We start from the raw sequence: 11532 nt of genomic DNA on the forward strand, positions 1-11532 counted from the left end.
CTTCCGGGTTTCGGCCCGAAACGTTGCCTATTTCCAGAAGGGTTTCAGCCCGAAACGTTGCCTATTTCCTTCGCTCCATAGATGCTGCTGCACCATAACTCAGCGGGTCAGGCAGCATCTGTGGAGAACATGGATAGGTGACGTTTCACAGAGTGCTGGAGTAACTCAGCGGGTCAGGCAGCATCTATGGAGCTAAGGAAATAGGCAACGTTTCGGGTCGACACCCTTCCGCTCTTAAAGATAGCGGAGTCAGGGGATATGGGGAGAAAGCAGGAACGGGGTACGAGACCTGGAAAGCATCTATGAAACGTCGCCTATTTCCTTGTCCCATAGATGCTGCCTCACCCGCTGAGTTCCTCCAGCATTTTTGTCCACCAAAGGTTTTAGTTCAGACTACCCTTGTCCGGGTTTGCAATTCCAGCAGCGGCCATAGATGGAGCCAGAGAGCAAGGACCATGGTCAGGAGGTTCTGATGTCCAGCCCGAGTCTGACCCAAGGGCAAACTGGACAACCGTTTGAATGGTCAGTCCGCGGCCAAACCCGCTGGATCTCCCTGCTACTGACCATTGCAACCTCCCCTTCCCATTCCTACTCTGACCTCTCCGTCCACTGTCAGAGTGGGGCCCAGCGCAAACTGGAGGAACAGCTCCCCATATTCAATAGACAATAGGTGTAGGAGTAGAGGCCATTCGGCCCTTCGAGCCAGCACCGCGTAATCATGGCTGATCATCCCCAATCAGTGCCCCGTTCCTGCCTTCTCCCCTGACTCCGCTATCTTTAAGAGCCCTATCTAGCTCTCTCTTGAAAGCATCCAGAGAACCGGCCTCCACCGCCCTCTGAGGCAGAGAATTCCACAGACTCACCTCTCTCTTGTGTGAAAAAGTGTTTCCTCGTCACCGTTCTAAATTGCTTATACCTTATTCTTAAACTGTGTGGCCCCTGGTTCTGGACTCCCCCAACATCGGGAACATGTTTCCTGCCTCTAGCGTGTCCAAACCCTTAATGATCTTACATGCTTCAATAAGATATCCTCTCATCCTTCTAAACTCCAGAGTGTACAAGCCCAGCCGCTCCACTCTGAGTAACCCGCTGAGTTACTCCAGCACTCTGTGAAACGTCACCTATCCATGTTCTCCACAGATGCTGCCTGACCCGCTGAGTTACTCCAGCACTCTGTGTCTTTTTTTTCATCACAAACCAACAAATCTCCTGACTGCACCGCCCCCTCCATCAGTGACTGCCCCCCCCATCAGTGCCCCCCCACCCTCTCTGTGCAGTAAACTGACAACAAATACAGGGTCAAACATTCCCCCCCACCACCACTCCCACCGGACATTGACATCAAACCAATGATGGGGTGAATCTGGCAGCTCCCGGCTCCCTCTGCCTGAGAGAGAACCTTCGTCACCCCCACAACACACACGCACACACACACTACACCGCACAGAGTCTCTCTCTCTCCCTCTCTCCATCCATCCATCCCTCCCTCTCTCCCCCCTCTCTCACCCAACGTAAAAACAGAGCAAGTCTGTTATCACCACATTCCTGACAGATCCCTTTCAATCTCTCAACACCAACCCCCCCCCCCCCCCCCCACCAACACACTGGTGACCAGGTCTCCCCCTCTCCCCCCCCCCCCCCCCCCCCAGTAACCGGCCCCTGTCGGCTTCACCATGGTGTCGAGGGGAGGATGAATGAGTAAACATGGCTGTCTGTACAATCTGCTCAACGCAATACAGCCACACACACACATCACCGAGACCTCGTGTACACCAGCCCCCTTCCCATACAGAGCGAGCCATCGCCACTCTCTCTCTCCCTCCCCTCCCCTCCCCCTCTCCCCACACGGGGTTAAACAGGTCCCCTCTCTCCCTCTCCGCTAATCTCTTACCTTTGTTCTCATTGGAGAGAGCAGCCCCTCCATGGCGATGTGTGTGGGTTCAACAGTGGGATGATGAGGGGGGTGAGGGGGGGACAGTGCAGTCCATGGCCGGAGTGACCGGCAGCCCCTCTACCTCTCCCCCCCTCTCTCTCTCTCTCTCTCCCCTCTCCCCTCTCTTTGTCTGCTCTCCCTCTCTCTGTTTCTCTCGACCTGTCTCTCTCGCTCCCCTCTCCCTCTCTCTTTGTCTCTCTCTCTGTCTCTCTCCCTTTGTTCCTCTGTCTCCCTCCCTCTCTGTTTCAGTCTGTCTATCTCTGTCTCTCTCTCTGTCTCTCCCCCTCTCTTTGTCTCTCTCTCTGTCTCTCCCTTTGTTCCTCTCCCTGTCTGTCTCTCCCTCTCTGTCTCTCCCTCTCTGTCTCTCCCTGTCTCTCTCTACCTCCCTCTCTCTGTCTCTCTCCCTCTCTCCACCAGTATTCTGTACATCCAGGGGCTCACATCCACTGTGATGTTCCTCGGTCGGTCGGGTGCAGATTCTGTCAATCTACAGGCCGCTGTGTAGAGCTGCGATTATGCTGCCTCTCGCTAGCAGGAGGGAGGGAGGGAGAGAGAGAAAGAGAGGGAGGGAGGGAGAGAGGGAGGGAAGGGGAGAGAGGGAGGGGGAGACAGACACCGCTCTAAGATCACCCCTCATAATTTCGTTTATGTGATAGGAGCATAATTAGGCCATTCGGCCCACCTACCCCATTCAATCATGGCTGATCTATCTTTCTCTCTCAGCCCCATTCTCCTGCCTTTATCCCCCGCTAACCCCTCATCCTCCTGCGCTCCATGGAATAGAGACCCAGCCTGCTCAACCTCTCCCTGTAGCTCACACCCTCTAGTCCCAGCAACATCCTCGTAAATCCCCTCTGCTCCCTTTCCAGCCAGGAATTCAGAAGTCAAACTCCAGTCCAACAGGTATAGCAAAGGGGAAGATACAGAGTGCAGAATATAGTTCTCAGCATTGTAGCGCATCAGTTCCACAGACAAAGTCCACTGTCCACAATGGGGTAGAGGTGAATCGGACAGTACCCTAGCTTATGGAAGGGCCTTTTTCAAACTGATGAAAGGACCCAACCCGAAACGTCACCTATCAATGTTCTCCACAGATGCTGCCTGACCCGCTGAGTTACTCCAGCACTCTGTGAAACGTCATATCCATGGAGCCACAGATGCTAGGCAACCCGCGGGCCGAACTCTTCTGGCACTAGGCAAACGTTTCCTATCCCGTTCTCGGAAGATGCTGCCTGACCCGCTGAGTTATGGTGCAGCAGCATCTATGGAGCGAAGGAAATAGGCAACATTTCGGGCCGAAACCCTTCTGGAAATAGGCAACGTTTCGACCCGAAACGTTGCCTATTTCCTTAGCTCCATAGATGCTGCTGCACCCGCTGAGTTACTCCAGCACTCTGTGAAACGTCACCTATCCATGTTCCCCACAGATGCAGCCTGACCCGCTGAGTTACTCCAGCACTCTGTGTCTGTCTCGGCATTAACCAGTCCCAGAGCCAGGAGCCAGAGATACGTGTATGCCAAATGGTGGCAGATGGTGTCTCTGGGGAAGGGGGCAAGATCAGACATGTCTCCCCCTCACTATCTCCCCTTTATCGGGACGCATCACAGAACGGTTTGGGACCAGCTCCATCCAAGACCCGCGAGAAATCGCAGAGAATTGTGGACGCAGCCCAGACCATCGCACACACACACAAACCAACCTCCCTTCCATTGACTCCATCTACACCTCACGCTGCCTCGGCAAGGCCAGCAGCATCATCAAGGACCAGTCTCACCCCCGGCCACTCCCTCTTCTCCCCTCTCCCATCGGGCAAGAGGTACAGAAGTGTGAAAACCAACGCACACACACCTCCAGATTCAGGGACAGTTTCTTCCCGGCTGTTATCAGGCAACTGAACCATCCTACCACAACTAGAGAGCGGTCCTGAACTACTATCTACCTCATTGGAGAAGGGTTTCGGTCCGAAACGTTGCCTATTTCCTTCGCTCCATACATACTGCTGCACCCGCTGAGTTTCTCCCGTATTTTTGTCCACCTCATTGGTGACCCTCGGACTATCCTTGGTCGGACTTTGCTGGTTTTACCTTGCACTAAACGTTATTCCCTTATCATGTACAGATGCACAGAGACAAGATGTATTGTCTCTAACCCAGAGTAGGGGAAGCGAGGACCAGAGGACATGGGTTCAAGGTGAAGGGGAAAAGATTTAATAGGAGCCCGAGGGGTAACGTTTCCACACAGATGGTGGTGGGTGAATGGAACGAGCTGCCGGAGGAGGTAGATTCCCAGCCGACCAGCGATCCACACACACATTAGACACAATGTACATTTACACCAAAGCCAATTAACCTACAAACCCGCACGTTTTTGGAGTGTGGGAGGAAACCGGAGCGCCCGGAGAAAACCCACACAGGTCACGGGGAGAACCTGCAAACTCCGTACAGACAGCGCCCGTAGTCGGGATCGTACCCGGGTCTCTGGCGCTGTGAGGCAGCAGCTCTACCCGCTGCACCAGCGTGCCGACCCATCATTCTGCATCACCATAACGTCACGGCTCAGGTCAGCAACTCGAACGCCCAGGAATGATGGAGTGGCCAGAGAGTAGTGGACACTGCCCGGTCCATCACACAGTACTGACCTCCCCACCATCGAAGGGATCTACAGGAGTCACTGCCGCAAAAAGGCAGCCAGCATCATCAGAGACCCGCACCACCCTGGCCACTCTCTCATCTCGCTCATGAATATATATATAGTTCCACCAGGGGGTGCTGACAGCGATGGCAGCCTCGCCAACAGTCTGTCCGTCTTCTCACCATTTCTTTGTTATATTTAGTGTGTTTTAACAGTTTGCGTTAATGTTCTCTGGTTTGTTTTATGTGGGGAGGGGGAACTTTTCTTCAATCTCTTACCCTGCCGGAGATGCGATCGTATCTCCAGTCGCTCAGCGGCCTAACATCGTGGAGCTGGCGGCCTCGCTCCGGACTGACTTTGAGCCCCACCGCAGGGCATGGATTTACCATCAGAGCCTGCGATCCCTTGTCTGGGATCGACGCTCCAATCACGCCCTACGGATTTCACCATCGAGGAGTTGGCAGTCTCAGATAGAGACTGATGTGGGGAAGCTCCGAGCCGCAGGAGGTTCGACCAGCCCCGACCTGGTGTCCGATCGCCCAGCGTGGGGGAGCTGAGATCCCCCGACACGGGAACTTGACTCTGTGTCAAGATCGTCCCGTCAACGGAAGGCTCGGCCACGGGAGGACAAAGAGGGGAAGAGATTGAACTGTTTTTCACCTTCCATCGTAGTGAGGAATGTGGAGGAGTCACTGTGGTGGATGTTTATGTTAAAATGTGTTTTGTGTGTCTTGTTGCTTTTTAATTGTATCACTGGAGGGCAAATCAAATTCCTCGTGTGTTGCAAAACATACTTGGCTAATAAAATATGATTATAGTTATGAAGGAGGTAGACACAGAGTGCTGGAGTAACTCAGCGGGTCAGGCAGCATCTGTGGAGAACATGGATAGGTGATGTTTCACAGAGTGCTGGAGTAACTCAGCGGGTGCAGCAGCATCTATGGAGAACATGGATAGGTGACGTTTCACAGAGTGCTGGAGTAACTCAGCGGGTGCAGCAGCATCTATGGAGCTAAGGAAATAGGCAACGTTTCGGCCCGAAACGTTGTGGAGAGAAGGAATGGGTGACATTTTGGGGTCAAGACCCTTCTTCACACTGAAGAGATCTCTCTCTCCAGAGATGCTGCCTGTCCCGCTGAATTACTCCATCTTTTTATGTGTATCTTCGGTTTAAACCAGCATCTGCAGTTCCTTCCGACACATAGATCAGTTTGAAGAAGGGTCTCGACCCGAAACGTCACCCATTCCTTCTCTCCAGTGACGCTGCCTGTCCCGCTGAGTTCCTCCAGCATTTTGTGTGTATCTTCATATACATACATACATACATGTATATGTATATACAGACCGTAAGCTATAGGAGCAGAAAGAGGAGCAGCCGGAGAAAGCTATATTGTCGTTTATGAACTATGAGGCAGCGAAAAATGATGACAAATCTATTCTGGTCAGGACTGGTCAAACGTGACAATGTGTTTGATTTGAGCTGGTGGAACATGAAGTGCTTGTGTGTGTATGTGTGTGTGTGTGTGTGTGTGTGTGTGTGTGCGTGTGTGTGTGTGTGTGTGTGCCTGTGTGTGTGTGTGTGTGTGTGTGTGTGCGTGTGTGTGTCTGTGTGTGTGTGTGTGTGTGTGTGTGTGTGTGTGTGTGTGTGTGTGCGTGTGTGTGTGTGTGTGTGCGTGCCTGTGTGTGTGTGTGTGTGTGTGTGTGTGTGTGTGTGTGTGTGCGTGTGTGTCTGTGTGTGTGTGTGTGTCTGTGTGTGTGTGCGTGTGTGTGTGTCTGTGTGTGCGCGCCTGTGAGTGTGTGTGTGTGTGTGTGTGTGTGTGTGTGTGTGTGTGTGTGTGTGTGTGTGTGTGTGTGTGTGTGTGTGTGTGTGTGTGTGTGTGTGTAGCTGCTTCTCTCTCCCCCTCACACTCTGCCCCGTGGAGTGACCTCGGCTGACCAGAGGGCGTAGGGTTTACGAGACGTGCGTGCGTGTGGCAACAACAAGCGGTGCATTGTAGCGGTGGCAATCCACGCACAACACAGCTCCTCATTGTGTCCACAGTGCGGGCTGTACGGGAACAGTGTTGGATGAGGAGCGCGGTGGGGCGGGAAGAGACCGGCCTCCCGTAGCCCCACAACAACGCTGACCCACGCACGCACGCACGCACGCGCGCCCACATATGCCCCTCACCCCCACATCCACTGTGTCTCACTGACCTCCCGCCCCCCGTCTTCCCAACTAAACTCCCACTTAACCAGAGGCCGCAAGTAGTCATTGCGTTACAGAGCTGTACGGGGCCGAAACTGGCCCTTCGGCCCATCTTGTCCAGGTCAGCATGCTGGCCTCATGAGTGAGATCAGGAGCAGAATTAGGCCATTCGGCCCATCAAGTCCACTCCGCCATTCGATCATGGCCAATCTATCTCTCCCTCCTAACCCCATTCCCCTGCCTTCTCCCCATAACCTGTAGAGCATCACGGTGGCGCAGCGGGTAGAGCTGCTGCCTCACAGCGCCAGAGACCCGGGTTCCATCCCGACTACGGGTGCTGTCTGTACGGAGTTTGCACGTTCTCCCCGTGACCTGCGTGGGTTTTCTCCGGGCGCTCCGGTTTCCTCCCACACTCCAAAGACGTGCAGGTTTGTAGGTTAATTGGCTTTGGTAAAGATTGTAAATTGTCCCTAGTGTGTGTGTAGGATAGTGTTAGTGTGCAGTGATGGCTGGCCGGCACGGACTCGGTGGGCCGAAGGGCCTGTTTCCACGCTGCATCTCTAAACTAAATGCATTTCGTTGTCTCTGTACTGTACACTGACAATTAAATTGAAATTGAATCTGAATCTAAACTAAAACGAATACAAATTGTAAGCGCCAGATAAATAAAGATTATCTCATCTAAAGATAAACATCTCTGGCAAAGCAGCAGAAAAAAGGCTCTGATGCCCGACATGAAGAAGGGTCTCGACCTGAAACATAGAAACATAGAAAATAGGTGCAGGAGTAGGCCATTCGGCCCTTCGAGCCTGCACCGCCATTCAATATGATCATGGCTGATCATCCAACTCAGTATCCCGTACCTGCCTTCTCTCCATACCCTCTGATCCCTTTAGCCACAAGGGCCACATCTAACTCCCTCTTAAATACAGCCAATGAACTGTGGCCTCAACTACCTTCTGTGGCAGAGAATTCCACAGATTCACCACTCTCTGTGTGAAAAACGTTTTCCTCATCTCGGTCCTAAAAGATTTCCCCCTTATCCTTAAACTGTGACCCCTTGTCCTGGACTTCCCCAACATCGGGAACAATCTTCCTGCATCTAGCCTGTCCAACCCCTTAAGAATTTTGTAAGTTTCTATAAGATCCCCCCTCAATCTTCTAAATTCTAGCGAGTACAAGCCGAGTCTATCCAGTCTTTCTTCATATGAAAGTCCTGCCATCCCATCCCAGGAATCAGTCTGGTGAAAAGTCACCCATTTCTTCTCTCCACAGATGCTGCCTGACCCGCTGAGTTACTCCAGCACTCTGTGAAACGTCACCTATCCATATTCTCCACAGATGCTGCCTGACCCGCTGAGTAATGGTGCAGCAGCATCTATGGAGCGAAGGAAATAGGCAACGTTTCGGGCCGAAACCCTTGTGGAAATACGCAACGTTTCGGGCCGAAACCCTTCCGGGTTTTGGCCCGAAACGTTGCCTATTTCCTTAGCTCCATAGATGCTGCCTGACCCGCTGAGTTACTCCAGCACTCTGTGAAACGTCACCTATCCATGTTCTCCACAGATGTGCCTGACCCGCTGAGTTACTCCAGCACTCTGTGAAACGTCACCTATCCATGTTGCTCCACAGATGCTGCCTGACCCGCTGAGTTACTCCAGCACTCTGTGAAACGTCACCTATCCATGTTCTCCACAGATGCTGCCTGACCCTCTGAGTTACTCCAGCATGTGTGTCTATCCATGTACCTGTCTTAATTGGTTCTTAAACGTTGCATAGTCCCAGCCTCAACGACCTCCTCCGGCAGCTCGTTCCATACACCCACCACCCTTTGAGTGGAAACGTTTCTATCTGATCAGGCCCTGGAGATTTGTTCCAGTTTACAGCATGCAGGACCGTACCTTCAGCAGCTCATCGACCAGACGACTGGTTGTTCTCAAGACACTTCATTTAATAAAAACACTAAAGGGTGATGTAACTCACAAATTCTCTTTATGTTGAAAATAGTAGCGTTTTATGGCATTGTGTCTGTGATTAATAGAATGTGGTTCAAGTTACTACACGCGGTGATCTGGTGAGTCCCTCCAGGACTCTGGGAACCGCTGGTTCGATGCCTTTTATTGCCGCAGGTGTAGTTTCTGACAGAGGGCAACTCCTGCCTTTGTGGAGAGGCACGTCTCGGATTTCAGCATTGTGATTTGTTTCATTGTCTCGTCTCAAAGTCAGCGGAGAGTTGTGTGACTTTCGAGTCAATCTTTGAATGGTGAACTGTGTAATGTATCTTCAGTGGAGTTCCCAGTGTCTGCTGGACAGGGCGTGATGAGAACATACATGATGAACACAACTCGTCAATAGACAATAGACAATAGGTGCAGGAGGAGGCCATTCGGCCTTTCCAGCCAGCACCGCCATTCAATGTGATCATGGCTGATCATCCACAATCTATTGTATGTAGACACAAAATGTTGGAGTAACTCAGCGGGTGAGGCAGCATCGAGATGCTGCCTCACCCGCTGAGTTACTCCTGCATTTTGTGTCTACCTTCGATTTAAACCAGCATCTGCAGTTCTCTCTTACACATCCAGAATCAGTACCCCGTTCCTACTTTCTCCCCATATCCTTTGATTCATTTAGCCCTAAGAGCTAAATCTTTCTAAAACTTTCAATAGACAATAGACAATAGGTGCAGGAGTAGGCCATTCGGCCCTTCGAGCCTGCACCACCATTCAATATGATCATGGCTGATCATCCAACTCAGTATCCCGTACCTGCCTTCTCTCCATACCCCCTGATCCCTTTAGCCACAAGGGCCACATCTAACTCCCTCTTAAATATAGCCAATGAACTGGCCTCAACTACCTTCTGTGGCAGAGAATTCCAGAGATTCCCCACTCTCTGTGTGAAAAATGTTTTCCTCATCTCGGTCCTAAAAGATTTCCCCCTTATCCTTAAACTGTGACCCCTTGTTTTGGACTTCCCCAACATCGGGAACAATCTTCCTGCATCTAGCCTGTCCAACCCCTTAAGAATTTTGTAAGTTTCTATAAGATCCCCCCTCAATCTTCTAAATTCTAGCGAGTACAAACCAAGTCTATCCAGTCTTTCTTCATATGAAAGTCCTGACATCCCAGGAATCAGTCTGGTGAACCTTCTCTGTACTCCCTCTATGGCAAGAATGTCTTTCCTCAGATTAGGAGACCAAAACTGTACGCAATACTCCAGGTGTGGCCTCACCAAGACCATGTACAACTGCAGTAGAACCTCCCTGCTCCTATACTCAAATCCTTTTGCTATGAATGCTAACATACCATTCGCTTTCTTCACTGCCTGCTGCACCTGCATGCCTACTTTCAATGACTGGTGTACCATGACACCCAGGTCTCGTTGCATCTCCCCCTTTCCTAATCGGCCACCATTCAGATAATAGTCTACTTTCCTGTTTTTGCCACCAAAGTGGATAACCTCACATTTATCCTTAAACTGTGCCCCATTGTTCTGGACTTCCCCAACATCGGGAATAATCTTCCTGCATCTTCCTGCAACAATGGCTGATCTATCTTTCCCTCCTAACCCCATTCTCCTGCCTTCTCCCCATAACCCCTGACACCCGCACTAATCAAGAATCTGTCTATCTCCGCCTTAAAAACGAACTTAAACTGACAAAACCGCTCTCCCTTGACATCCAGGGAGAGACAGATATTAAACGTGGCATGTGAAGATGACTGATTAGGAGAACAATATTCACTTCCCCTGCAGGCTGAATAATCCGTTCATTAATGAAATGACCTCTGGCAGAATCTGCCGACTGACTCATTAGAATATCCAAACTCTGGGTCTGAATTAAGACGTGCATTCGCTTCCAGTGCTGGAAATGCCCGGAGGTTGTTGCTGCTGCTGCTGCTGCTGCTGCTGTTGTTCTGGTTCTTGCTGGAAGCTCCTAGTGTCGGGCATCGAGGCGATCTCAGTCCAAGATGTAGTCAGTAACTCCCACACCCTCCTTGCCCACATCCTTTACAAGACCTACACCAAACCCAAACCAATTAGGAGCAGACAAGGGCATTGGACCCAATTTGTGATCCCAGCTACAAAGACAGATGTGTACAGCAATTCGTTCTTCCCCCGCACATGAAATAATCTCCACCCAACTATAGTTACCCAACCAGACGCAACTACATTTAAGGTAGCTCTTTCTTCCCAGAGAGTGGTGAATCTGTGGAATTCTCTGCCACAGAAGGTAGTTGAGGCCACACAGTTCATTGACTATATTTAAGAGGGAGTTAGATGTGGCCCTTGTGGCTAAAGGGATCATGGGGTATGGAGAGAAGGCAGGTACAGGATACTAAGTTGGATGATCAGCCATGATTATATTGAATGGCGGTGCAGGCTCGAAGTCTAAATGCATTTCGTTGTCTAAATGCATTTCGTTGTCTCTGTACTGTACACTGACAATGACAATTAAAATTGAATCTGAATCTGAATCTGAATCTGAAGGGCCGAATGGCCTCTACTCCTGCACCAATTTTCTATGTTTCTATGTTTCGCGATAACCCTTTCTGACAGCCTGTCCCGCCTGCATGCGGCAAGTGCGACCTAAACGGCCAGTCCCACCAGCATGCGACCTGCATGCGGCAAGCGCGACCAAACCAGAAGCGGGGGCCGTGCGGAGGTCGAGTGAGTGACATGAAGTTTGAGCGAAGTCCGCGGGATGTTTGCGCGTGACGTACGGCGTTGAGGCGGCTGCGGGCCGGCAGGCCGTTGCCGCGCGGAATTTTTGAACAC

The 11532-nt window shown here is 51.4% G+C and overlaps 1 protein-coding gene across 3 annotated transcripts in view; it reads right to left on the reverse strand.

Annotated features, from left to right (window-relative positions):
• The window catches only part of frmd4a (FERM domain containing 4A), a 197877-nt gene that overhangs the window by 161255 nt on the left and 25090 nt on the right, over positions 1-11532 (reverse strand). The window contains exon 1 of one of the 3 annotated variants that reach the window (XM_055653486.1): positions 1892-2034. The exons of the other annotated variants lie outside the window; for them this stretch is intronic. Coding sequence (XP_055509461.1) covers positions 1892-1924 — 33 coding nt within the window. The 5' untranslated portion in view covers positions 1925-2034. Of the gene's footprint in view, positions 1-1891; positions 2035-11532 lie in introns of those variants that run through there. 3 annotated transcript variants of the gene reach the window in all.

This window comes from Leucoraja erinacea, chromosome 22 (genome assembly GCF_028641065.1).
Source record: "Leucoraja erinacea ecotype New England chromosome 22, Leri_hhj_1, whole genome shotgun sequence".
Lineage (NCBI taxonomy): Eukaryota > Metazoa > Chordata > Chondrichthyes > Rajiformes > Rajidae > Leucoraja > Leucoraja erinaceus.